Source organism: Poecilia reticulata, linkage group LG13 (assembly GCF_000633615.1).
Source record: "Poecilia reticulata strain Guanapo linkage group LG13, Guppy_female_1.0+MT, whole genome shotgun sequence".
NCBI classification, from domain to species: Eukaryota; Metazoa; Chordata; class Actinopteri; order Cyprinodontiformes; family Poeciliidae; genus Poecilia; species Poecilia reticulata.
The window spans coordinates 22,063,071-22,090,907 of NC_024343.1; the positions used below are offsets into that span (position 1 = coordinate 22,063,071).

Genomic DNA, 27,837 nt, shown 5'->3' on the forward strand with positions numbered 1-27,837 from the left:
GGAGAGCCCAGCCACCCTGCGGAGGAAACCCATTTCGGCCGCTTGTATCCGTGATCTCGTTCTTTCGGTCATGACCCAAAGCTCATGACCATAGATGAGGGTGGGAACGTAGATCGACCGGTAAATCGAGAGCTTCGCTTTTTGACTCAGCTCTCTCTTCACCACAACGGACCGGTACAGCGCCCGCTTCACAGTAGACGCTGCCCCAATCCGCCTGTCAAATCTCCTGCTCCCTTCTTCCCCCATTCGTGAACGAGAATCAATAAACAATTAATAAAAAGAAATTCACTAGACAAGATTTGAAAAGTCAGTGAAAAGAAGCAGAAGACGCCTGAAATGGACGACTTCTGACCGAGTCCATGGACGTGTTTGGCTGTGATCGGCAGCTTCAACTCTGGCAACAAAAATATATCAATTAAAGTGTTACTGAAGAATAACAATCCTGGAGAATGGATTTTTTAATTTTTTTAATGGTTCGATGTTGAGAATGATGTTGATTTGAGCTGTTGGTAGTGGATCCGGCTCACTTGTCGAACTAAGAGCGGTTTATCCCTCTAGCACTAAGAGCTCCTTTGATCCATTTTGTTTGCGGTGGGGCGGCCTCCAAAGGCAAATCAAACCCGTTTGAATGAACTTCAGACTGTTTTTGCTTCTGCCTTCTCCATATTTGAAGAAGGAAAACAAAATTATTTACTACACTTTTATTCAATTTTCTTTAATTGATCTCATTATAAGCATTAAACTATTCCTTAACTGAAATCATGAAATTGACACGAAGCATCTTACCTTCAATCTGTTTTTGATTAAAAATGTACAATAATGTTTATTACCTCATATGTCAGTCGACCTTCATCACCTTACATTCAGCTGGTGGGTAAGACGTTCGGCGGTTATGAATAGTTTAAGCCAATTAGCAAAGATGGACCTATTCATACTGTGAAGCAGCAGGCCCAAGCTTCAATGCAGCTTTTATCCACCGTTCACACACAAGTGCTCACACATTCTGTCTTCCTTATAACCCCCCCTCACAGCAGGATGTGTTCTGGATGACACAGCAGGATGTATAATGATCCCTGATGCTGGGGAGTTCCAGCAGATTAATAAAAGACTGCTGCCTCGCCTCGCCGTTTCTACTCACTTCATGTCCTCTCTGCTTTCATTTGCTAGCAACTTCACTCGAGTGTGCGGACTGGGAGTTTAGAGACGTGTCTTCGCCTGTTGTCCCTCGGTGCTCAGGCCAACTTCTTCCACCCGGTCAGGAAACAAACATCCTCTTGCTAGCTCAACAAAAAAAATAACCCCAGCAGCAACCAGCTCTGTTCTGTGATTGTTTTTAGGCTAAGCTTGTCGATGTGACTTGTGGTTGTGTCTGTTTTTGATGCTGCAGGAAAAAGGCACCACCCCGCTTCATGTCGCGGCGAAGGCGGGGCAGATCCTGCAGGCCGAGCTGCTCGTTGTGTACGGCGCCGATCCCGGAGCTCTTGATATCAACAGGCGCACACCGATGGACTACGCTAGGTACAGCTGAAAACACAGTAATTGGAAACGTGATTGGAACGTCGAGTGAACGAGGATAAAGGATGATGCGTTTATCGTTTTCAGGCAGGCCGGCCACGTCGAGCTAGCAGAGCGTCTCGTAGAGTGTCAGTATGAGCTGACGGACAGACTGGCCTTCTACCTTTGTGGCCGGCGACCAGGTAATCGTTTGACTTGATCGAACAGTCCTTTAACTAAAACTTCAGTTTGAAGTGAGGTTACGAAGAAGAAAAATGGTCTGCTTGTCTCAAAAAGGATGAAAAATAAATTCCACATTGTTGTGCATGGACCATAACACGGCGAAGATGTACACCAATAACTGAAGAAAAACTGGACATTTCCCCGAAGTTTCTGATAAGACAAGACTGACACTTTTGAGTTTTATTACAAGACGGAATTGAATATCTAAAAAAGTATCTAGATTTAGCTAAAATTTCCCAAAACCTTGTCTGATGAAAGCACCTCTTGAGCCACCGCTTCATGATGTATATTTTATTTTAAGAAGCCAACAACAAAAACCACAAGAATACAGGAAAAAACGAGGATGGTAGCATTCTACCTTAAGATGATGTTTCATGGACAAGAGATGTCCTCATAAACTGATCAAAGATAAAAGTGGTCAAATATTGACAGATGAAGATGTTGGACTCGTGTGAACGATGTTTACACTTAACCAACTGGGTCATTGCACATCTTTTATCTTCTATTCTTTTTGCCTTTTGAACAGGTTTAATTTGTTCTTCGGTTTGATTTCACAAGATAAATGCCACATGAAAAATGAAAAATATTTTGAAATACTTATAAAAAAATTTCTACCGTATAGAAAACTTGTCATTTTAGCAGGGATGTGTAGATTTGTGAGCTTCTGTATATTCTGTTGCAGTTTTCAAGCAATCATTAAGTCTCTACCACTCATTCTTTTTTAGATCACAAAAATGGCCACTATATCATTCCTCAAATGGCAGACAGGTATGGACCACGCCCTCAATTTTTATGTTTGAAACTGATCCCATTGTTGTCTAAATTGTTCTGATAGCATGAAGAATATCTGTATTAGCACTTGCAGCTGCCTAACCTGCCGTAGTTTTCGTTCAGATGTTATAAGTGATGCAGTTTATTGCTCTTACCACATGGTGTCCTCATAGTGAATGTGTAGAGTTGGTCAAAATTGAAATGTGATGGTTTAATAAACTAGTTGAACACAAATTTCTTAATATTTTGTGTCAGAAAACAAAATTATACCTTAACCAGTTTTACCCATTTTACTGATGTGAATCTGGTTTCTAAGCCGTCATCTAACCTCCCCCTGCATCTGTTCTGCTCCGGTGGTTGATTCTTCATTATAACTATTAAAGCTGTTTTGATGTGGCATCTCTTCCCCTTCTTTCTCTCTTTCTTCCTTTTTCTCACTCTTCTTCTGTTCTCTTCTCTTTCGCTGCGCTTGGTGGAGCCAGAGCTCGTCCTAAGTGCCCGACACAGAGGTATCTTTACTTTCCTTGTTCCTCCCTTCCAAATATCTCCTCCTCCACTTGTCCGTATGTCTGTGTTTTGTTTTTTTTTTTCAACCAGTAAAGGTCTAATTAAAGTACACAGTACTAGATGGTCCGATTAATCAAACCAAATATTACACTTTGGAATGATAAAGGTTTTCATACTGATCTTGTGTATCAGTATGAGATCAGTATCAGGTGTAGTAAAGTACCCGATTCACTCAGAACATCATAAGATGAGATTTAACCAATGTTTTTGAGAAAACTACAAAACTTATTTTTGTTCCTTTTTTGTTGTTCTCATAAAGAGAATAATGTTAGAGATTACAAATTTGTTTTAAATAGGCCTGCAAACTTTCTGGGATATTTAAAAGTTTCTTTTATGGTTTCACAAATGGAATAAATCTTTCATGAATCCCAAAGCGAGTTTTTAAAGAATCACTGATCCGGATAGAATTACACGGATGTAAATCTTTTAGATTTTTAACCAGGGTCAATAAAATGCAGCTCATATTCACTAAGGCTAACTCCATGGTCGTTTTCCAGATGTGTTGCCGCTTTATTTGTTTTATATTCTGCCACATACTTAAAACGTATAGACAACAATCTCTGTGAGAATTTTTTGAGAGTTTTATATCATTCCCTATTGTAACTTGGAGTTTGAGGACGAATATCTCCTGAGATGTCACAATCTTTTTTTTTTTTTTCGTCGATAGTCTCCTTAAGCTCAGTTTTTATTTGAGACCTAATGCATCATGTCAGCATCTACCTGCTCCCTCCCTCTTTCTTTAGAACAACACTGATGTTTTCTTCTTACCTCTTCCTCTTGTCTCTATTTCCATGGTTTCCTCCTCCCATCCCTCCACTGTATTTTTATTTTGTATTGTGCTCATGAACAGTGTTTGACTATCATTTTGGTTTTTTGCTTTTATTCAGTCTTGACCTCTCTGAACTCGCCAAGGCTGCCAAGAAGAAGCTGCAAGCTGTAAGTTTTATTTTGAATAGTTGTATCGTTAATAAAACATTTATAGTTAAAAAAATACATAATGAAAGGCGTCATCATTTTTGTCATTGTTTAACATTGAAAATTGTGGTTCAATATTTGTGGATTTAGCTAGTTGCTGATTTATTTTTTCATATATCTAAAATATACCAAGGAAAATGCGTCTAGGGAAACTCAAATACTTGACACGCTATTGGCTGGGATTTGTGAGGCAGTTAATCCAGGAGCAGCATTAGTTGTCCTTTATGGGGTTTTTTTTGGCCATGAGCAGATATGAGGAAAACTACACTCAGTAGTCTGGAATTTAGTAAATAGATTTAACTTTAGCAAACCTAAACTGACCAGAAACAAGTTAAGTTCAATCGGATTTGATGTCAAACTGTGAGGGGGGGAGAGTTATCACTGTTATGAAATAAAGACTTTTGTTGAAGGAAAAACAAATACACATATTGTTGCACCACATTTTTGCTTCCTTACCAAAAAATGTTTTCCTGTTGAGGTCCGTCTAAAGGTTCGTAGTTTGCTAGTAATGAGGTCTCATAAATCCTACCCAGGCGTTTCCATTAGACGTGTTCTAACGGACATTTAACATTTTATTGGCAACTTGTTTCTGTGTCGCAGCTCAACAACCGGTTGTTTGAAGAACTAGCGATGGACGTGTATGATGAGGTGGATCGCAGGGAAAACGATGCAGGTGAGTGCTGTCCTTCATCACTTATCTGTTTTCATCTTCAGTAGCATAGGAACATTAAATACCTGTGGGCAGTTATTGCAACAAAACTGAACTTGAAAGTAAGCATTTGGTAACGTTCTTTAGAAATACATTTTTTTTTATTATACAAATGCACTACATCATTTAATCACTTATCAAAAACAGCTTGCCAACTAGGTCAAGCCTTGTCAGCTGCATTTTTAAAATGGAGTGAGAGTTGTTGTTGGTGCCTTTTCTGTGCTTTAAACTAACTTTATGAAATGGAGCGCTTAACTAAAAATGCTAGTTGGGTGAACCAAGGTTTACAGCTGCATTGCTTTTAACGGTGCCCTGACCTTAAGTTTCCATAAGTTGCCCATCCTTGCTTTTTGTGATATTTCTAGACAGCTAAATTGTTGTTTTTATTGTAAGTAGGATAAACAATTGCAATAACATTCTTTGAGCAGTTTCTCCCATAAAACCCCAAACTTTCCTCCATTGAACCAGTGAGATAGAAAATGGCTTTTGTTTTTCTTTTAAAAATCAGACACCTGTGCCTCATTGAAAGTATAAAAATACCTCCAGTCCATCGACTTATCTGGCTAGAAGGAACAAAAACGAAGAGAATGAAAAAGAGCCTTAATGCAGCAGGGAGGGAGCTGGTGGGACGGGCTGAGGAAGAGGGAAAAGCGCTTGTTGGAGAGGAAGGCCAAATGTGGCGAAGGCAGGAGGAGAGTCGGAGCACGGAAGTGGCTCTCTCCTCCTCTTCCTACACCCTCTCTTTTTTTTTTTTTCTTTTGGCTGCTTCTTCTTTCAGTAACAGAAATAAAATGTTCTGACTGAGAAAGCCTCAGGTAAGTGTCTCAAATACACACGCACACACACGCACACACACACTCACACACACACACACACTTTAATCTGCACAGAGTGAGCCAAGCTGCACACCAGGATGTTAAATTGAGATTTCGGGTGTTCTCTACAGTTTTTCCTAAACTCTGTTTATGTCTCCGTGTCCGTGTGGGTGGCAGGACTGTGAGTTCGATGTGGGCGGCTGCGCATGCGTGAGCCGAGTTGACCTTGTTGTTTTAACGCACACACTTATTTGTGTGTTTTCTTTATTGCCTGCAGTGTGGTTGACGACGCAGAACCACAGCACTCTGGTAACAGAACGAAGCGCCGTACCGTTCCTGCCAGTCAATCCTGAATACTCTGCCACAAGAAACCAGGTAAACACCCGACACACACTCAACTGCACATGCATGCATGTGCAGACGGAGAGTTTCTAGAAGAGGTCAGAAAGAGGAAACTGGGGGGAAAAGTTCTTAGAGCTGATGTGGGCAGTGTATTTTTAAAGTCGGTTATAGAGAACGAAAAAATCTTTTCCTTTTCGTTCTTAAAGGAATCCTAAATGCCTGCTCACGTGATGGTTTTTCTAACATTTGAAAAAGAAAATGATTTTTCCTGTGTGTTCTGGGTCTGTTTTTCTGTTTTGCCTCTTAGCTCTACTTGGACACAATGCTTGAAACTGTCCACTTTACTGTCTCCTGCAAATGCCAGCGAGCTTACCTAATTGCAGGGTTTACATGCGTTTGCGCATAATTGTTTCTCTGTTAGCCTAGTTACCATAGTGTGTGTGTGTGCGTGTGTGTTGTATGACCATATTTTTCCACAACACATGGTAGCTGACCACAGGAGTCACTCAGAGCTGCTGGCTGTGGTCTGCATAGTGGATCTATGTACATTTGACTGACTCTTAGTAGACTCCGTTACGATGTGAGTGAATGTGTGTACGCGTATGCTCATCACTGTTTCTTTATCAGGGTCGTCAGAAGCTGGCTCGTTTCAACGCTCGGGAGTTCGCCACGCTCATCATTGACATCCTGAGTGACGCCAAGCGGAGACAGCAGGGAAAAGGACTCAGCAGTCCTACTGGTGAGATGGGAGACGAAAAGTAACACAGGAAAGCTTTTAAACACATGAAGGCTAAATAGATGTATGCAGACAAAGTATTGTGACCAGAAATAATCTGTACTTGGATTTCACATTTTTGGCCCCCATGGCAAAATGTTTGCAGATCCGCTGTTCATGACAATATTCCATCATGCATTCCCTGATTTTATGCTAAAAAACTTAAAAAAGAATCAAATGGTGTTTTTTTTTTTTTCCTTTAATCAATAATCAGTATTTATTCTTGGAAAAACCTTTGTTTTGCACTATTTATGTCATGTATTTTGTTAGCAATATTATTTACAATGTTCAAAGGAAAGACAGAACTGCTTTGAACACTGCTCTCTGTCCCTCAGATCCGCTGGACCTGGGCATCGATGATGATGAGCACGACTACGATAATGTAGCTTCTGATGAAGATACGGACAGCGAGCTGACCACCCAGAACAACAATAACACACAGCGCAGCAACCGTGCAAAGGTAGAAATCACGCACACACATACACACATGTTCTCACTTGTCTTTTTGTCCTCCCGTTATACCACGGTATTTCTAATCCAAAAGTCACACCCCTTTGGTCAGAAATTATGTTGCCACCAAATAAATTTTGGTCCATGAATTAGTGCTAGCCAAGCACAAACGTTTAGGACCATTTTTGTTTCACTCTATTCACTTTCATCATCGTTGCTTGGATACAAACGTATTGAAGAGGAATCTGGCACATTTAACCGTTTGTGCTGCAGCAGCTTCAGTGAGAGTTGTGACACTAAACACAGCTAGCTAAATGTGCCGCTAACAGCGCCGGAGTTGGCCTCTGCTTCTGAGATCTGTATCGATTTTAAACTAAAGGGCAATTTCACATATTATTTGTTTTTTAAAAAAATCTGGACTACATTTGTCCTTAAGATTTAAAATCTATACATTTGTCCAATCTGGACCTTGATAATTTTATTAATAAATAATCTATAAATTCTGCTTTTCATTTGTGAAACACCAATAGTATTTATTTTGTTTGGTTTTCTATACATCATAGACTGAGAAAAGTATAAAAATTGGAACTTAAACGTTCAATTTTGTAAAATGTTCAGAAGTTTGGGATTTGTTAAACCTTTATTCAGAGAAAACGACAAAAATTTAAATTCTTAGTTTCTACAAAGACTCTTGGATCGTTTTGAAATACTAATGTTAAGAATTCAGCCACTCACTTGGTTTCTATGAGAAAAGGAGCTCAAACATCTTTGTCATCTTTGAGGGAATTTGCCGCACTCTGGATTCGGTCATAGCTTCTGGGTGACATCATCAGCTATTCTAAGTCTGTCAGTGGGGTATTGTTCATGCAACGAGAATGTGTGCAGCTGCATGGTTGGAGAGGAGGAGGCGGCAGGGAACAATATGATGAGAGAAAATGATGTGGAAATGAGAAGGTTGGGTGGCTAACCTGGTGTCCGTTAATGAGCTGCGGACAGCCGAGTTTGGAAGTCGTAACTGGTTTAGTTGCAGGGAGCGGGAGAGGGCTGAATATGAGCCTGCTTCAGGGTCACAGGAAGTGGGGGAGGATGGCGAGCAGAGAGCCAGAACTAAGGCTCCTCTGTCTGATCTGGTCGGCAAGCCGGCCCTCTTCCTCTCACACAGCTGCACACTCTGTTTACAATTAGCATAAAGAGGACATCTTTAGTCTGATCAGTTCATAAAATGTTGGGATTTCATTTTCACTGCTGCGAAGCCTTTCAAAAAACATAACGGACAAGTTAAAATCCTCTTTAAATGGGGAAAAATATAAGATGCGACATAAAGTATTCATCTTTTTGGCTTTAATTTAATTTGATATTGAATATGATCCTAAACATCCAGCGAGTTTTACTGTGAAGCAGACTTGGGCGGGCCCTTCTGTTGCACTTGGCTAAATAAAGCAAAAGTGAGCCATATCCTGTTCTTGTTGCTGAAAATACACGGCCAAAAAAAGGCGCAGACAAAGATAAATTTAGAACATTGTTTGCAATTATACATTTTTTTGTTGTTGTCCTGCACAAAACTGCAAAACTTTATGTTTTGAATCCGCAACGGCTTGTTTACTTTATGCTTTAAGCATTTGTTTAGTTCATTGTTGAGCTGGGAAGAACAAAACATGTTTAAATTCTAATTTGTTCTTGTTTATCTTTAAAAAAAATATATATATATAAAGCATCACAGATTTGCACTGTAAACGGAAAAATTATGACGATTTCTCACATTCAACTCAAGTTTTATGTAAGTAAGTTTTAAAATCCTCACCAGTCTCTGACTCCCTCTTCCTACCACCCAGAGCATGGACTCCTCTGACCTGTCCGACGGCCCCATCACCCTGCAGGAGTATCTGGAGGTAAAGAAGGCCCTGGCCTCCTCAGAAGCCAAGGTGCAGCAGCTGATGAAGGTCAACAACAACTTGAGCGAAGAGGTCCGGCGGCTGCAGAAGGAGGTACAGCAGAAGGTGCACAGATCAATTAGACAAGTGAGAGCAGAGTATGCATTAAAGGGACAGTGCAGATTTTGTGGAAGCAAGGTTATTATCAGCAGCAGCTTCCTTTCTTGTAGTAAACGCACATCGTATCACAGAAAGGCACCAGGCTAACAGCAGACGGATTTGCCTCCACAGATAGGAACATTTTCTGTTATTTTTAAATGGGATGTAATGCTGATGACTTCACAAAACTTTATCTTATAAAATTCTTGTTTTTTTGAATGTGAAATCTCTATTTGACAAAACTGGGGGAAAAAATATCATGACAGATGTAATAAAGTCAAAGTGTTTGTTGTAAAACACTTCAAAGAAAAGTTGGATTTCAAACATGTGGTTTGGTGTTTAGATAGTTGATATTTTCTTTCCACACAGATGTTAGTTTGACATTCAGTTAAAGTTCTTACTGGAAGACGAGCTTTTTTCTGTCGACAAGAAACAATTTCAGCCTTAGTTCTTGTATGAAGCCTGGCTGCTGTGTCGTTTTAATAATGTCGATCTGTTAATTGTGGCTTGTTTTGATTCCATGTGAGTCATCTTCATGGCAGTTTGTTCATTATAAACTGCTAGTTTTAATTTATTTCACCCATGATTCATTCGTGTGGTTTACATTGTCACATCTCAGAAGTTTTATTGAGGACACGCACTGTAAATGAGAGACATAAAAAAAGAAAAAACTTTAATTTTCCACTGCTGATCCATTTAAAGCAACATAGGTCCATGATTGCAAGACACAGATCACCACTCTTGGTTAATTCACTATTGAATAGATTGTGATGATGTATAAGTAACAACAGTCTTTAATTATGCTAATGCCTGTAATTAAAAGAGTGTTTTGCAGACATAATGCATTATTTATATACACTGAACAAAGAAAAATGCCCCCTATCCAAAAGCTGTCAGTTTGTACAACCTGGGAAAATATGCAAAATTATCCCAAAGTTTCACCCAATGTTTGGGAAGTGATTCTGAAAACCTGACGGTAGAAAAATGTTTCCTACTATAATTGCAACGTAACATATTATTAATGCTTAATCTAAAGGAAAAAAAAAAAGGTTCCAGCTGGAAATATGAAGGTGCTAATGAGGTATCAGAGGTTGGATGAATGGGATTTTTGTTTTGTTTTGTTTTTTAAATTCACGTGTCTGCATTAAGCAAAAAGATGACTTCCTATACTCTTTATATATTTTTTTTATTTGTGCAAGAATTAAATATCTTTCAAAGTAGAGATTCTGCATCTGATCTCAGAGACCAAATGATAAAACGTCCCATAGAAAGTTAGCTCACCCACAGTTGGGACCCCACTGATTAAAACATTTTGTTTTCAGTGCTGAAGTTCATAATCCAATTTTTCAGCAAAGCCATAGGAATTGCATCAAAGTAAATGGATTTGAGTTTCTTTTGTCAGGTCTCAATATTGTTTCTAGCTGCTTCATTCAAACAGGTGCTGGTATTTTAGTTTTGTAGCACGCTTAATTGTGAATTGTGTCATGCGCGGTCGCACTTCAGATTCCTAATGTTTGGTCAGACCCAATCCCTGTTTAAGTATTTTTTTTTTTATCACATACTTCATTTCCCCATGTTTGATATGAGTTACAGTGAGAAGCTGTTGTTGTTTTTTTCATTATGGTTGCCTGTTTTTTGACGATTCAGTTTCTCCTGACCCGCTCCCTACTGCCCCCTCCGTGTTCCTCCATCCCACTCTCCATCCTCTCTCCTTCCGCTCTCCACTAGATCACCCGGATGCAGACAGAGAACAGTGCGTTACGGGGGGGCCAGCAGGCTGGGGGGGCAGCTGGCCATGGGGTTGGGGGCCCAAGTGGAGGGAGGGGCCACTGGGTGAGTGGTGGGATGTTTGGAGGAGTTGTTGCTGGGGGTTTGGGTGGGTTCGGTTCAGGAGCTGACCCCACGGGGCTCACTGTGCCCCCCTCAGCCAGCCCTTACCCCCCTCTCTACCGGAGGGACCGGCAAGCCATCTCCATGTATGAGCCGGGGGCGGCCCCGGGGCCCACGGCTCACGGCCCCCCAGCCCTGGACTCCCTTGCAGCCCGCCTGCAGCCCCTCAACACACCCAGCGTAAGTTAGAAAGCCCCACCGTCCAACCTTCCTGTCGGTGTCCCTGATTGGCCGTTGCTAGGCTCTAGTCCAATCCTGATGTGTATTTTCCACACCTCTTTATCTTCTGCATCTTTTTAACCGATCCTTCTCCTTTCAAAAGATCGATTTGTGCTCAATTCTCAAGTTAAATTCATATGAAAAAAATGTTAAGTATTTGACTTTTCACTTTTTCTAAGAGGAGCACAAAGATGATCTTAAGGAGAAAGATGTAGAAACTGGAATGTTTCAGTTCTTCTTTTGCCTGGCTGGCGGTTCCTCTGACGCTCTGCTCTTTTGCCTGGATCCTTTCCGATTCTTTGTGACCTTCCGGGTAGCTCTGCTGCCGCTGCTAGATCTGGAAACGGCACACATGCGCATGCACACACTTAAAAACAGAAGCATCTCTCTGATGGAGTTGGGGAGGATTTGAATCAATCCTGACACCTGTGTGACCGGTTCAGCCGTCAGTTATTCCCTCAGCCTCAATACAAACCCCCCTGGTCTCCAATCCACGAGCTCCTTCCACCAAGATTTACCTGCGTGTGTTTTTTCTTTTTGTCCGTCTCTTCACCGTCCGCCCCTCGCTCACTGCGGTGTCATCGCTCCATTTCATCTCCACTGTAGGTGTTTTTCACTTATCTCCTAGAAAACCTTCTGGAGTTGAAAATCAGTCTCATCTGTGTTCATAGTTTTTTTTTTTGTTTTTTTTTTGTTTTATGCAATGTGATTTTAACCTAATAGTTTACAGATCTTCTAGAAACAAGAGAGAACACAGAGCTTCCTGTAGCTGCAGTGGGACAAAGCTAAAGCTGGCTCTTTTTCATCTTGTTTCTCAGCTGTTTCTCCCTGCCGTCACTCTTCCCTCAGCCAAACCGTTTTGTCGGCTTATCTATCGATCTGAAATGTTCTCTGGCATTAACTGCTTCTCCCACTCTCCATATGTGTGTGTTGCTCTGTCCTTCTAGGTAAGGAAGGGCGGAGTTAGTAGTCCAGGACTGTATGGAGTCCAGCATGTGTCCGGATCTACGGAAATGGGCCGATACATGGTGAGCAGAAGCTCTGCACTCTGATTATTCACACAGAAACCAAAAGGAGACGTGCTGTTTAAAAGAAGCAAATTCGTATAACTCAAAATGTGCAACAGATTTTCAACAGCTAAGGCATTTTGCTACCACCAAGAGGAAAGCGGTTAAAGTACAGCGCTATGAGCCAACAGTTTAAGTTTAAATCTCTACATCTGCCTATGTGACTTCTGGGATGATGACGTTTACGAACCTTTTAGTAAATTTGTCTTGTGCCGTGATTATTTTCACCCCAAATGTTTTCAGTGCTGTTCTATTAAAGATCGACTGAAGTAATCTTTTTTTTTTTAAGTGAATCAACACAGGAAAGCGTTTTTTTTTGTGTTTTTTTTTTTTTCACCGAGCTGCTTCTGTTACTTTCTTTAGGTGTCCAAACCCGAGAAGCATGGCAGCGGCACAGACAGTGACTATGACAACACACACGATCATTTACAAAGGTCGGCATGATCAAGCCAACGCTGAGATTCCTCAGATATGCATCAGTTAATCTTAACCGCGTCTCGTTCTCCAGTATCGGCCGGAGCAGCGAAGAGGAGGGTCGGGGCGAGTCTGAGGAGGGAGGGGGCAGCGAGGCGGGCGAGCCGGACCCCACCCTGCCGTGCACAGAGGACGTGATACTGAAGACGGAGCAGGTGACTAAGAACATCCAGGAGCTGCTGAGGGCCGCACAGGAGTTCAAACACGACAGGTAAAGGAAAAACTCTCCCGGCTGCCCGTTCGTACAGATGTTCCTCTCCTCAGCAGGGATTGTTCTGCTCTCTGGAAGGCCGAAGGTTTCCCAGCCTTACTTGGCGAGATGATCTTCAGTCGTTTTCCTCTCTTAATTTTGAGCTAGCAAAATAAATTAGGTTTCAATAATTCAGATAAGTCTTAAAGAGTCGAGTGAGATCATCTAAATTATATATATTTTTCTTTCCATGTTGACACGTTTTCATTAGCTTTGTCCCGTGTTCTGAGAAGATCTACTCTGCCGTCACTGAGATGGCTTCCCTCTTCCCCAAAGTAAGACCTCCTCTCCTCTGAATTCTGCTGCGTTTTTGTGTCAACACCATTGCCTGACCTTAATTGGCGTCTCCCTGCAGCGGCCAGCGCTCGATGCTGTCCACTGCTCCCTGCGCCTGCTGGCTTCCAGCGCCTCGCGGCTGCAGGTGGAGTGTCGCAAGGCGGCGCCCTCGGAGCCCGGGGCCCCGGCGGTGGACTACCAGCTGCTCACCCAGCAGGTCATCCAGTGCGCCTACGACATTGCGAAGGCTGCTAAGCAGCTGGTCACCATCACGACGCGCGAGAAGAAGCAGTGACTGAACCAACACAGAGACGGGGAGAGAGAGGCAAGAGGCCGATGCATGGGGGAGAGGCCTTCGGGGGGGAAGGAGGACGAGGGACGACACGATCAGGCTGTGGATGGAGGGAGCGATGGAGGAAGAGAAGAAAAGCTTGGAAGATGCACGAGGAAGCAGAGATTGCTCTGGACAAACGTCAAAAGCATGGAAGTGAAGGTAGGGGAAGGACAGGTAGAAGGGTCGGATCTGGAGTTGGAATGAGAAGTGTTTAATAAACCGCTGAAACTGTTGTGGGAAAACATGAAACCTGATGTTGGGAGATGTACAGCGAACTGGATTCTTAAACGTTATTGCTTTATTTATTTTGGTCCAACGTTGTCCGTCCCGTTTTGTGCGCCTTGTCGCCTTGGGAAGAACTTCTGCCACAGAGAGAGAAGCGGCACAGCCTCCTGGGAGGAGGCCGGACATTCCTCCTCTTCTTTCCCCTTTCCTCTCTTTCTTCACTTTCTCCCCGTCTTGTCTGTCCAACCTGAAGTGTGGACCCTCTCTGCTCCCACTGACGTCCCGGGCAGGACGAGCGAGCGGCGCAGAGGAGGACACACCTCCACCGAGGCCCTCAGACTCTCCAGCTTTTCTACTGGAGGGCCTTGAGTTTTTCTTCCAATCCATCGCTGTCTTGTTGGCGGTACACGGCATGATCTGGCATGTTTTCATTTCATTTTTTCTGTTTCTTTCTGAACCCGCAAATCAGATTGATTTGCACCTCTAAGGACTTTCGCCCTTTTTTACTGACTTTAAACACTTACACTGGAATAATTATGATTTATTGTTTATCATGTTTTTTTTTGTGTGTTGACAATTTTACTGACTGTTATTTTGATTTAACTGTTTCTGTAAGTTTATTTTATTGTGCTAAAATGAATTCAGACATAACAGGGAGACAGCTGGGAGTACTTTCCCCTCTCGCTGGGAGATGAGCAAATCTGCACACTCAGATCAACAAGAACCTGAGAAGATATTTCCCAGCATTTCTAAGCGCTCTTCTTCTTTCCTCTCATGTTATCGTGTGGCCAAGGGGTTGAAACAGTTGCCAAAGGAGAGTGCGTTTCATTTTCTGTCGGAGCGGAAGCCCCTTCGCCGCATTGTAGACAGACCAGGATCCTCATCTATCTTTTTTTTTGTGCTTGTTTTCTCCTGAAAAAAAAAACTCTTCCTCATTTATACACAGCCAGTGAAATCATCTCAGAATCATTCGCAGTGCCAAGCGGGATAATATTAAACGACAACAAAAAAAAAAACCATTTAGCTTGGTTTGTTTACAAGGAAGAGCCTGGCAGCCCTTAACCTGCATGCATGCTAGAAAACAAAACACAATTCAGATTTTAGTAGGCACGCAGAAAGCCCTGGATCTGGCCACCTGGATCGTAGAAAATGTTCTTGTTTAACGTCCTCAGTTTATGGAGAGTACTTGATTTGGTTCGCCATGTGTTATTTTTCACTCGCAGGACTGTCTGGCAAGCACAATCAGGCAGACGAGCTGTTTTCCAGCTCAGACGGCCTGCCGATCTGGGCCACAGATGTTGTCTGTGTTTCTGAACTCTGCCAACAGGAAACGGCAATGGGAACAAATGTTTTATTCCAATTTTTGTTTTGTTTTGTTTTTTTACATATATATATATATTTAGTGCACTTTCCCTACCCAGCAGTTCTATCTCATTGTATTGTGCCGAACAAATATGCTAGTTTCTGTAAGGACGAATGCTGATTAGATCCTTTCTACGACTTTCTTGTAGGTTATTAAGGATGTGATCAAACAGCTGTGCAACTGTTTCGTCTCAAACTGCTGCCTTTCAGCAGGACATCGTGTTTAGCTGCACTGCTTTACCCGCCTCAATCACGCTTTGCTTTATTTGTCGCTCGTTTGGCTGACTGTCCTTCAGCCTCACATGACTGAACACTGTTGAGGAACGTTGAATCTCATCCATGTGACTCTTTTATCCATCTACGGTTGGAGTTTTGAATGCCTTTGCACATCGTCATCATCTCCTGTTCGACTGACTGTTTTAGTGATTTACGACTTTACTGACAAACAGAAGTGGGGGGGCCAGAAGAAAAACGTGCTCCTTCAATCATCAGTGCCCATGTTTTAGACTAGAGCCATATATATATATATATATATAAATATAAAAAATAAACATATATTTTCATGCTATTTTCTATTAAGCTCCATGTTAGGGTTATGTTTGTGGGATATTTATGTCTATTTGTTGGCCTAAAGGGCTTCAGGCTGCGACATCTGCTCTCCAAATCTTCAGTCAGCTCGACCCGACATTTGAAGTGCCGTTTGGTTGCCCTCCTGTGTGATCAGACTGGAGATATTAACAATCCAGCGAGAATCCACAAGACGTGGAGGAGAAAACACAGGCTGATCTCAGTGTGAGTTGCACTATTTTCAAACACCAGCTGGTTGAAGTTGGATCTACGTACCGCACTCTCCCAAAGGTCTTGGCAGGATTAGTTTTGTCTGAAGCGCACTTTGGCCGAACACTACAGTCATCTCAACAGGACGGGTCTAAAATGCACGTGGCCCGGTCCTTCCTACGTTTGGTAGACACTACTTAGGGTGCCTCTAGTTTGAATGTTAAATGCTTCCTTTCGCTCATGTCACTTAACTTTATATACTACTTTTTGTTCAGATTTTGGGGTGATGATTTCTAATTTTAGAGACACTCACAGGTTATCAGTTGGACCAATCCATGCACAGGAGACGTGAAGAGTCGCAGGTTTTTGTTCTTGAACACGGACTTGTGCTGTGGTCTGCACTGTTTTCATCCTTGACTTTTCTTTAAATTGCACCAGGAATTCAGAGATGGGAGAGCTTTGTGTTGACAGAAGGCATTAACTGTATAAAGTAGAGAAAACGGTGACTTGCGGAGAGAAAAGGTCAATCATAATGGAAACTCATAAGCTGTACATTTGTAATAAAACAATTTAATTGCCCTTCCTAATGTGTGAATATTCTTTATACGTGACATTGTAGTTTCCCCAGCCCAATTAAAAATCTATGGCAAGACATAAGTTCTGTTCACAGATTGTCTCTATCCAGTTTGACAGTCCTCGAGTAACTTTGCAAAGAAGAATGAGCAAATATTTCAGCCTCTACAGAGAGCAAAAGACACATCCTTGCGATTGAAAATTTTTGAATACTAATACTTGCCCCATTTCTCATAATTTCCTTTGCAGAAAAATGTTAACAATCATGTCTCATTCCTTCCAAAACATGTTTATGTGTTACTTTGGTTTTGTGTATTCCCAAAACATCCCAATAAACTAACCAAACTTTGTTTTTTAATGCAACACGATTTGAAAAAATTGTCTTCCAGGGGCTTGAAGACAATTGCGAGGCGTTGTACAAAAGACTTTGGGATCTTTAATATTTGCGAGGACATCCTATGGCTATTAACAGAACCAGCGTACCCATTCACACGTAGGTGAAAAACATTTTACCACATCCTATATATAGAACAAAACAGCTGTAAACATTAAAACACATTACAAAGGTGTTGCTTATAACAGCAACGTACATTTCAAGACTTTACAGGTCAAAGAAGTAATTAAACTACATGTAGAAAAAAAATAAAAATAACTGGCCACAGTTTTTTATGTTCCTAAATATTACTGTTTTAAATGACTTACTGCCCAACAACCCTTAACAAAACCAATGATGCAGTTGACCAGAGACATATTCAGGATCAAGCTGACTTTACACCGCTATGGCCCACAGCACCTACACTGTAGAACCAGGAAGAAATAGGAGAAAAGTCCAATTTAAAGCATCTTCTGCTTGGTTAGACACATTATTCATTTCATCTGAATGCAGTTTGCATTATTAATTTTTTTTATTTAGTTGAAGCCCAGCCTCGTACTATGGATTTTCATCGGAGCTGGAGGAGCTCGGCAGGAGAACGCACTCCTTCCTTCGGCCTCTTTTCGGCCTCCTCTTTGAGATTCTCAACCTCCTGCGTATCACGTCTAGAACACAAGCACATCACAGTGAGCACTCGTTCCCAGCAACACGGAGATCAGATCCCCGTGCGGTCCTACCTACCCGCCACGCTGTCGTAGTCCTGTTGCGGGTCGCGCCAGTACAGGCTGGGTGTGGTCCTCCAGTGGCGGTACAGGCGGGTGTGAAGAATGGACAAAGTGAGGAGAACCAGCAGGAAGCCCAGCGCCGCTGCGGCCCAGACTGCCTCGTCCGTCCTGGGGGTCCTCTGCAGTCCGATGTTCACCACGGCAACCCGGCTCGCCACTGCGGACGGTTTAGAGCAGTCACAGCGTTCGCCTGCTTTGCAGTCACAACACTCGATGCTGCTGGATTTCTTGGTTTCCGACTGGGAATTCTGCTGCCGATGCTCCGACTGGGACTTGGAAGCGGAACTGGACTTTGTGGGAAGAGGCTTGACGGTGGGTTGTCGATTATGTTCGGCCTCCCTTTCTTTGACATCAACCACTTCTTCATCCCTCGTCCTTCCCTGAACCATGAGGCCCTCTGCAGTCTTTATCTCCTTCATGCCGTCTCTGACAGAGTCTGCACCTTCATGTTGAGATGGATCGGTCTGAAGCAGACTCTCTGAGTTGTGCGACACCAGATGAGGGGTGGGGGATGATGTAAAAGTCTGATGTTGCTTCCGGGTCTCGGACTCAGAAGTCTGGAAAGAAGAATCCAGGGGACGCGTTTGTCCTGGATGCGAGTCTGATTCTGGTCCAAGCGAGCTGCTGTGATTCTGGACATCGGCTGTTCTTTGGGGAATATTTTTGTTGATCTGACTGGAGTCATTTGTCATTTTTTCAGCTCTGTTATATTTTGCAATTGCATCTCGAATTTCCCTATTTTTCCTTCCCTCTTTAATTTGTCTCAAGGAATCCTTCTTTACACCAGGCAGTGCCCCGGTGATTCCGCTCGGCAAAGAAGAAATGGTCTGTTCACAGCATTGCCTCACAGAAACCTATGGATTTAAAATAGTAGTTACTTAGTGTTGTACCAAACACCAAAGTTCCTATTTTTGATCATTTTACTCATGATGCCACATGTAAATCAACAGAAAATCAATGTATTTCACCAAATCTTCTAACCTTATTTTCTGCCGATGGCCCCAGATGCTGCAGGCCTGCTGACCTGGTCAACAGGAGGTTGTACTTCCTGGTTTGAGTTCTCTTGTCAACTTTACCTCTGGAGGCTTGTGTCGTCTGCAGCCAATCACAGACCTCTGAAGAGGCCACGGTGGTCAGCTCCAACGTGCGACCCCAGGACACCAAGGCTATTGGCTAAGGATGACAAACATCCCATTACAAACCACCCTTCAGATTATTAAACTGAGCATTAACTGCAGTGCTAAACTGAAGGGGGAAAAAAACAACAACAGTGGTTTACCATGTCTCTGCTGAGTTGTGGGTGTGGAGTGATGATGTGACCCGGCAGACAGGAGCGAGCCAATAAAGAAAGGAGGCGACGCTCTGCGAGCTCCACACAGGGATGGTAGAGCAGAACAGTGGCACCATGCTGGGGAAAAAAAACACGTCAGACCAAATGGTGAAATACTTTGTAACCTAAATCAGAAAAGCAAAACATTTCTATAAGACGTCGGATGATTTGTACCTGCAGGTCAGCTGCTCTGACCTCTGAGGTTAAAAAGAAAATGTGATCCTAGATTGTATTTAAGTCATCACACTAGTCACAGGTAAGGTTTCAAATCATCACGCAAATTTTAAAATGTAACAATAACCTGAGTAAATACAAAAAGCTGATTTTATTTCATCATTTTATTTATTGGTGGAAAAAAAACATCACAACCAACCAGAGGCTACATGAAACACTAAGTATGAGTTTGTTGGAAAAGTAAATAAAGCTTCAGATTGGTGAAAGTCACCGTTATGCTTTATCTATCCGCTTCATCAGGTGATCGTGAATTTGCCAGGATCATTTCCAAGTTGCTCAGTGTCTCTGAAATCACAGGAGCCGAACCGTCCATGGTGCTGCGGTATGCGGACAGTCAAAATTCAAATGTTTCTTCGGCCGTGGTGGACTGGAGTTTGACCTCTGTGCTTTAAAGGGTAGGTCTGTACCTCTGTTGTTCTGCAGGTATCCCAAAGGCTTTAAAAGTGGCTTTGTATTCCTTTCCACACTGTTCTTCAGTTGCTTTAGATCTTTGATTTATTTATTTATTTATTTTTTTTAAATCTTCAGATGATATTTTGATTTAGGATGTATTTTAGTCTACATGTTGTTGAAGTTCTCTTTCATAAGATTTCTTGATTATGTCTGACTGAACTCTGCTTTCCAAAAATGTGGTCAATTACAGGTAAATCTTTAAAAATAGATGTTCTATTTATGTGGGTTATGTGTATGTGACATGAAAATTAGTTCAGGTCTGAAACATTTAAGTGATCTGAAACGGTTAAAAGGTAAAGTGCTCAAATGTTTTGTTCACAGTGCATTTTTGTAATTTGAGGAGTTCTATATTTACTGTCCATGAATCACTCAGAAACAGCCTGTTTCATGTGACTAAATTTTAATATATATTTTTTTATCTTAACTTTGTTGCCTGTTGCAAGAAATATGTGGATTTGGAAGACATTACACTTGTACCAAGTTGGGGGTGGGGGGAGAACACCCTGACCTGCTAGTATGCTAATTAGTATAATTACAGTGACGTCTGTTGAGTCATAGAATAAAAAAAACTTCCTGGATGAGCTGAATTTACTTCACAGCACAGGCCGGTGGTTAGCTGAAGTGCTTTGTAAATATTACGTTACTACTTAAGTCCGTGGTTTTCAAGGATTTAACAAGTAGCCGTAAACAGAATGCAGTTGGATAGAAGGTAATACTTGGATCTTAATCATCATAGCAACAGCACACTGACTGAATCTCACTTCCAGTTCTCTTGGGAGAAAGTCCCAAAGGGCCTGAGGGCACATGTTGTACCTTAAGATCTGGACGTGTTAAATCACGTTTCCACTCCTGTGATAACAAAGCCTGGATTATGACCAATACTAGAAAGATATCACTATGGTATTATTTTCTATTCCACATTACATTTTGAGGTGATCATTGTTGAGGTGTAAATGACAACAGTAAAATTAATACATATGTTTTTTTCTGCTTTTTTTTTTTTCAAACTGCACAAAGTTTTTTTTAATTTTTTTTTTAGTAAATTCTTCAAAGTACATCCTGCAAAGTTGTGGTTCCAATACATTTAGCATAAAATATAACAATAAAGCAACATTTTTATGCCACAGCCACTGTTTACATCTAAATATGACAAAGAGTTAGAATTGAATGCAGATCTTGGTTCAGGGGATTTTTTTTGGGACTGGAGTCAAACGACTTGGCAGTAAGTTCCTGTGAGGAGAGAGATGAGCAACAGACAGAAAAGCTGAATTTATAAATGTTGGATTTTGACACTTACATGCAAATTATTTAGCCACCGCTGAGGAGGACAATACAAGTACTCTCCACTCTCTGCCATTACTGGCCTGAATGCTCCACTAAAAAGAAAAAGAGGTTAAATTCATTTTATGTCTTGCATATTTTTTTTTTTACAACCATGATGTTTGCAGAAATTGAATTATTACCCATTTTGTCACACTACAACCACAAAGTTCTGATATTTTTAAGATTTTATGTGACAGATGACTAAAAAAGAAATGAATTAGTGTGAAATGATACATGGTTTTCAATGTTTCTTCTAATAAAATCTTAAAAGTGTGGCATGCATTTTTATTCAGCTCCACTAAATCAAACCTTAGCAGAATTGCCATTTGCAAAGAGTGAGAGCTTTTATTATTCTTTAAAAAAAAAAAAAAGCTCAAATTCAGTTAAATTGGATGGAGAGCATCAATTTTCAAGTCTCGCCTAAGATCAATTTGGGTCTAGACTTTGGCTGCGTCATTTTATCACATGAACATGCTTTGATCTAAACAACTCCATTGTTGCTAAGCTGTATGCTTCGGCTTATTGAGAGTCTTTTGAGTCTCTTACAGGGTTTTCTCAAGGATCATCCTGTATTTAGCTGCATCCATCTCCCAGAGAATTCTGAGCAGCTTTCTTGTCCCAGTTCAAGAAATAATTGATGGCTTGTTTAGGGTGAAATGCCTAAACAAATTGAAACTTTTCAATTTTAGTCTCATCTGACTGAAGCATCTTCTATAACATATTTACTGTGGATTTCTTCCATATAATTTCTTCCAGCTAATCCTCTATAAAGTACTAGATTTGTGCCTTATATGACTAATATTTGAACTGCCCATCAAGTCTTCCACCTAATATGTTGATCTCAAGTTTCCAATTAAACAGGAGTTGGGTGCAAATGCAGGCCACACTTTTTATTTTTGTTAGGAAATATTTCTTAAACTCTGTGTGAAAATCCTTCCACTTCACCATTATGTGCTAATTTGTACATCACGTAAAATGCATACAAATTTGATATTGTAGCATGGAAAGAAGTTAATACGTTAGTAAGGTAGTGAACACCTACCTGTTGGGAATGGAGTGGCTGTAGGGGATCAGATAATCCATGCATATTTGCCTTGCTGGCTGTGACATAAGAGAAAATCAAAACGAATGAGCTTTTAAAAACATTAGTATGAGAAAAATCCAAAGATATCTGCTGGTAACAGTTTTTAAGTTTAATTTACTGAAAAGGGAGGCTTATGCCAGCTTCTGTAGCTAAGTGGATGCTTAATGTTTGCCTCACACTTTTAACTTTTACCCTGTATGCCTGCATTGTTACCGTTTCGGATGAAGCCAGGGGATGTTCATATTAAGCAAAAAAGGATGAGAACAACTCAACAAAGACAGCAAAAGGAAAGTGCTTGGTAAAGTGTTAACTCACCTCGGGGTCACTCACGGTGTCAATACTTAGAAGTCTCTGTAGATAGGAATAAGAATGACCCCATTAAAATGCTGATGGAGCAACCTGAGCAACATCAAACCTGACAAATGCTCAGCACTTCGGTTTGACGTGTCTGTGAGCAGTGCTGAATGTCCAGAGTTTATCTCTGTTGCTTTCCTATGATTGTTTTTCACTTCCTGAAATTTGTCGTCTAACACACCGTACCTCACTGGGTCAAAGAGATAACGAATAATGTAGATGAAGTCGGGGACGTCTATTGTATCCATGGTTACCTGAGCAGACTCTGGCCGGGAACGGACTGAACACCCCAAATAAACCGCATCTGTGGGCAGGTCTCTGTCCAAATATAGCTGAAACACACACAGAAAGTAAATGTAGTTACAGGGCTGCAATGACTGAATATAGCTCATGCTGAGCAACAAACAAACACTGAATCGGTGATACAGCTATAATAACACAACCTTACCTTTCCGTTGTCGCATCCTGGTCCCAGAGATTCGGAAGCACCGCACCGACCCAAGGCGAGCCACAGCGCCGCCAGCAGAGTCGCTGCCAGCGGCGGGGAGCTCGTTTGGCTCGGCATGGTGAGGTCCAGTCACTCATTCAAGTCGGTATAAACCCCGCATTTAGATGGTTTCCATAGCTTCCCCGTAGTGCTCTAACAAGAGACGGTTGGCAAAAACAACCTTCGACCTTTCGTTATTCCCAAAACACTAAACGGAACCATAACACAAGTTCGGTTGAACAAAAGGTGTGTCTATTGAGCCTTAGCTTGTCTGAAGTCTCGTCAGTTGTGTTTCCTTCACAGAGCAAAATTAACAAGAGACAAAGTAACTAACATACACAAAAGCGCTTAACAGAGAAGTGTAAACACTTCCATAAGTTCACACGGGCGACATATTAGTTAAGACAGCAAGGTCGCTGAAAACTGCCATTTCCGTCTGCATTTCAAAGTAAAAGCGTTAGTTGCCTTTCCACAAAAGCTTATTAGACATGAGTGGAATAAGAATGTTTTTTTTACCCCAGTTTATTGTCACTTTTCATATAGTTAAATGAAAAACTGCTTTACAAATGTGACAAAAACAAAGGTAAGATTAGTCAATTTATAAAGCAAAACTCATAAACAAGGCAACGCATTTTAAAGGAAAGCATGAGCAATGCTAAATCAAATTAACTATATAGGGGTAAAAGTTATATAAAAGATGATCATATAATATTGAAAAGATACAGCCAATGTGGATTAAAAAATAAACTAAAAATAATCTTTTATCTTTGTAGGAATGATGGAGACAAGAATATCAATTTTGAATTAAGGAGGTTTGGTTCAACTATTACCTTCCCACATTTATTTCTTGTCCTGGAAAAACACTGAGTAGCCACATGATTTTTTTTAACAAGACATAACGTCACTCCTTTTTCAAACAGTGTGCCAGAGCAGGGATTTAATGATTGGTGTGACTGCTGACTGATATGTTTTGTTTTGTTTTTTTTCCAGACTTGTACAGACATTATTAATACTTCTGATTTTTTTAAGGTGGTACGAAACTGACATAGTGATAGACTATGTGTTTATTTAAAGTCAGCCCTAAGTCTGGATTTCTCTCTCATCTTGAGGTATTTAGTCACTAAAAGCCTAGCTGAGAGCTCATTTCTTGGTCTGTAGTTTTTGGGCCCAGAAATGAAAACATAACAAAAAAACTTATCTTTCATCTGCATTTAGTTGGAGAAAATGCTGGCCAGACCAAGCACTAACAATATTGACAAAAGCTTTAAGGGATAGTAGTCATGTAGTGACCCAGAAATATAAAGTTTAGTGATATTTGCATATGGATGGTAAGATATGTTGTAATCAGTGGTGGGAAGTAATGAAGTACAAGTACTTTGTTACTGTACTTAAGTACATTTTTCATGTACTTAAGTAGATTTAATAATGGACACTTTCTACTTTTACTCCACTACATTTTACAGTATCTGTACTTTCTACTTCACTACATTTCTACATCCAAGTCGCGTTGTGCTTTTTTTCCATTAAAATGTGAAGTTGAGGGACTTAAGGTAGCGCCATAAAATCCAAGCAATATGGAAGAAATATGAATAATATAATGTCCATTCATTGCATTTTTCGTAGACACCTGTGAAAATAATTTTTATTCACATGGCTTTTTTGTTCTCTGGGAAATTATTTTTGATGGTAAATACAGAAACAAGCAACTGTGATTCATGTTCAAAAGTAATTTTTTTCCACATTCCATCTTGTAGTAATAACTTAACAAAATAGTTTATTTGACTTCAAAGACTAGTGTCAAGGCTGCTTTACATTTAATTCATCCGTTAAAAATTTGTATAGTAAAATGCAATAAATTAGTTGTGATGTGCAGAAGATAAGCATTAGCAAGCTCAAGAATATGTTTAGCTCTTAATATATAATAGTAAAGGTTAGTTATAAAGACTAGATGACATGTCAATTTAAGGTCTTAAATTGCAAAATAAAGTCTGTAAATTGATTGTAGAATGGTTTCATTTTTATAGCACTTTGCATGAGCTACTTTGAAACTACGTGTTTTGTGTTCTACAACTACATTTCCTCTGGACTTAGAATTTTGTTTTGTTTCAAAATTATGTTAAGAATATATTAAATATATATTATAACTTTAATATATTTTACACTATAATTAATATATGGTATAGAATACAGACTTCAGTGGTTTGTACGACAAAAGTATTTGGAGATGTCCAAGGTTTTTTTTTTTTTAAAGTTTGTGACTAAATCACAAAAGACAGAGTAAAAAGACAGAGAATTTCAGTTTTGGGTTAACAAAATATTGGTAAATATGACATAAAAAACTGTTAAATTATGGAAAATATTTTGATGGAAATTCTGAAAAAAATAAAAAATACAGAAAATGTCCTGGTAACTCTCTGCCAGGATATTTTCAGGTTTTTTTTTTACAGAATTTCCGTCAGACGTTTTCCGTAATTTAACAGTATTTTATTTCAAATTTTTCCGTAAAAAACAGGGAAATGTCCTGGTAATTTTCTGCCAATACATTTTCTGTTTTTTTACGTAATTTCCAGCAAAATTTTTCTGTAATTTAACAGTTTTTTCCCCTGTAATTTAACATATACACACTGTTAAATTATGGTCCACCACCACCACCACCACTTCAGGCGACATTTCCCATATTCTCAAATTCAAATCTTGACAGGTATGGGGCAACATGAGAGTTTATCTATTAAACTGACTGAAGATGAAGACATAAACTAAAAGCTGGATCATAGACATTTTTAATAAGTGTATTTGTGAGCCTGCCTCTTTTTATTAAAATGAAAATAATTTCATTTTTGTATAACTCGGTTAACTTAGAAAGCGAGCTGTTATTATTACAGGTTAGTTTTCTAAACTACAACAAAGTAACTGTTAGGGAAACTCAAAAATGAAAAATTGGACTGATATTGATATCCGATAGTAACACTGCTGTTATGCCTGATTTACCAATACTTTATTTTGTTAATTTTTTTTATACGATTACTCGATTAATTGTAAGAATAATCCCCCACGCAGATTAACGTCTCTCCTTCGCCCATCTCCTTCTACAGCCAGACCTCCTCCCCCTTCTTGCAATAGGCCGTCCGTCCGGCCCCCGCAGCACTCAACGGTACGGTAGACCGGCCCGCCCTCTTCAAACCCTCAAACTTCTAATGGTACACTAGCCCCCCCTCAAGGCCTCTCCTTCGCTCCCTCCTTCTTTACTTCCCCCACCCCCCTAATGATACATCAGCCCCCCACCTTCTCTCCTTCTTCTTCAATCCCCTTCTAATTATATTCTAGGCCCCCAGTCAGTGGCGGAGCCAGACGGGGGGCCAGGGGGGCCAGTGGAGCAGAGGTGGCGCTGGAGTTTTTTCCGTCAAAGAAAAAAATCATTTTATTTCCAATTTGTAGTCATCCAACGAAACATTTATTATTTCTCTGTTAGAACGTTTTTGAAATCAGGTAACAATTCACAAAATGACGTGATTAGAAGACGGCAGAACTCTGATCTTTCCTGATCCTGCACTGACTTCCATCGGCGGGAGAAAAACCAGCAGAAGCGGATCAGCTGCGCTAGGCGCTCCAAAGCTTCTGGTCCGTTAAAGCGACCAGATCAGAGATGATTCTCTAACAGATATTGTTCTTAGTATGATTAATAATGAGCTCCACGATGTTCTCTGTGCGTAAAGTTGAAACTGTCTGCGGACCAAGTGGTCAGCTGCGCTTGATCACATTCTGGACAGAAACCAGCGAACTGCTCTCTGTTCTTATCAAGACGAGGCTGAGGAGGGAATCTGACATATTAACTCAGTTAAGTTTTTACTGGTTTTGTTTTTTAAACACCATTAACCTAAGCAGTGTAACTATATATTGTATATTTGGCGTTTGTCATCTCATGTGTGATTAATTGGAGCGTAACGGTGGAGCATTTATGCGCATTTATTGCCCAGCGCACTGCGCTTGTTTCTGTCTAACGGATCTGCACTTTAATTTCTTTCCTCTGTCAACAGTCAGCTGTTATTCCTCTATTTAAACTACAATAAGTAGATCACATTCTCTTTAGGTTTTCTCTGTGTGCTCCAAACTCATTAAATGTAAACTCATTAGAAGCCTGAGCCTCCATCAGGCAAATAATTCTGGTCCGACCCGGTCTATTGTTACCTGTCAAAGCAGAGCTTCCTAACCAAGGTGTCCATAACTCTTCAACACGCTGTCAGCTCCCGGTCAGAAAGACGCATTTAGTTCAGTGTCCATGAGATGATATTCAGAAAGGATMTTTTATTTGATTGATTTTAGTTTCCTCTGCGATGAACTCTTTGCGTAAAGTCTATCATGTCTCCATGTGCGCCAGTCAAAGGTGTTACTTATAACATGTCAAATGACAAAGGGRCTTAAAAAMTAACCAAATATTCAGTTTGGTTATTTTTTTAAATTACCAAACTGAATATTTGGTTCAGTTTGGGCTTCCGGTATTCTCAGATTGAAAACTTGTAAGCACTCTTAAGGCCATAATCATCCACTCCCGTAAGTTGTGAAGTTCTGCTGAAGAAACGCATCCGGTTTTGACACTTCTGACAACGTGTCACTCCGTTGGTGAGAAAAAATCCTGAAAACACCATTTAGGCATGAGGACTCAGAGGGAGGTCCTGACTCGGAGGCAGGTCCAGAATCGGAGGCCAATCCTGACTCGGAGGAGGGTCCTCACTCAGAGGCGGGTCTTGTCTCGGAGGCGGGTCCTGATTCGGAGGAGGGTCCTGCCTCGGAGGCGGGTC

At 40.8% G+C, this 27,837-nt stretch overlaps 2 protein-coding genes across 4 annotated transcripts in view; one reads left to right on the forward strand and one right to left on the reverse strand.

Moving 5' to 3' along the window:
* git1 (G protein-coupled receptor kinase interacting ArfGAP 1) overlaps window positions 1–16,624 on the forward strand; it is a 24,630-nt gene extending 8,006 nt beyond the window's left edge. Inside the window, exons 5-21 of one of the 3 annotated variants that reach the window (XM_008426049.2) lie at window positions 1,168–1,254; window positions 1,388–1,518; window positions 1,603–1,697; window positions 2,463–2,505; window positions 2,991–3,017; window positions 3,963–4,011; window positions 4,651–4,723; window positions 5,852–5,949; window positions 6,544–6,655; window positions 7,027–7,151; window positions 8,974–9,126; window positions 10,900–11,241; window positions 12,228–12,308; window positions 12,711–12,781; window positions 12,856–13,032; window positions 13,283–13,346; window positions 13,427–16,624. In XM_008426049.2, coding sequence (XP_008424271.1) covers window positions 1,168–1,254; window positions 1,388–1,518; window positions 1,603–1,697; window positions 2,463–2,505; window positions 2,991–3,017; window positions 3,963–4,011; window positions 4,651–4,723; window positions 5,852–5,949; window positions 6,544–6,655; window positions 7,027–7,151; window positions 8,974–9,126; window positions 10,900–11,241; window positions 12,228–12,308; window positions 12,711–12,781; window positions 12,856–13,032; window positions 13,283–13,346; window positions 13,427–13,642 — 1,944 coding nt within the window. In that variant the 3' untranslated portion in view covers window positions 13,643–16,624. The remainder of the gene's footprint in view (window positions 1–1,167; window positions 1,255–1,387; window positions 1,519–1,602; window positions 1,698–2,462; window positions 2,506–2,990; window positions 3,018–3,962; window positions 4,012–4,650; window positions 4,724–5,851; window positions 5,950–6,543; window positions 6,656–7,026; window positions 7,152–8,973; window positions 9,127–10,899; window positions 11,242–12,227; window positions 12,309–12,710; window positions 12,782–12,855; window positions 13,033–13,282; window positions 13,347–13,426) is intronic. The other 2 variants (XM_008426050.2, XM_008426051.2) reach the window with 2 other exon arrangements.
* tp53i13 (tumor protein p53 inducible protein 13) lies at window positions 16,598–23,484 on the reverse strand. The gene is made up of 9 exons (XM_008426052.2): window positions 23,003–23,484; window positions 22,809–22,886; window positions 22,516–22,551; window positions 22,159–22,217; window positions 21,091–21,169; window positions 19,056–19,184; window positions 18,758–18,949; window positions 17,733–18,630; window positions 16,598–17,656 (listed from the first exon to the last, which is right to left on the reverse strand). Exons 1-9 carry the CDS (start codon window positions 23,117–23,119, stop codon window positions 17,550–17,552), a joined length of 1,695 nt encoding a protein of 564 aa, XP_008424274.1. The 5' UTR covers window positions 23,120–23,484; the 3' UTR covers window positions 16,598–17,549.
* Between the last annotated feature and the right edge of the window lie 4,353 nt (window positions 23,485–27,837).

Excerpts from the sequence above, each read along its gene's own strand:
- tp53i13 (XM_008426052.2), bottom strand. The coding sequence starts at position 23,119 with ATGCCGAGCCAAACGAGCTCCCCGCCGCTGGCAGCGACTCTGCTGGCG. Across the intron at positions 21,170-22,158 it reads AGCCACTCCATTCCCAACAG|TGGAGCATTCAGGCCAGTAA; the intron begins GTAGGTGTTCAC and ends TTTTCTTTTTAG. Across the intron at positions 19,185-21,090 it reads GGTGGCTAAATAATTTGCAT|CATGGTGCCACTGTTCTGCT; the intron begins GTAAGTGTCAAA and ends TTTTTTCCCCAG.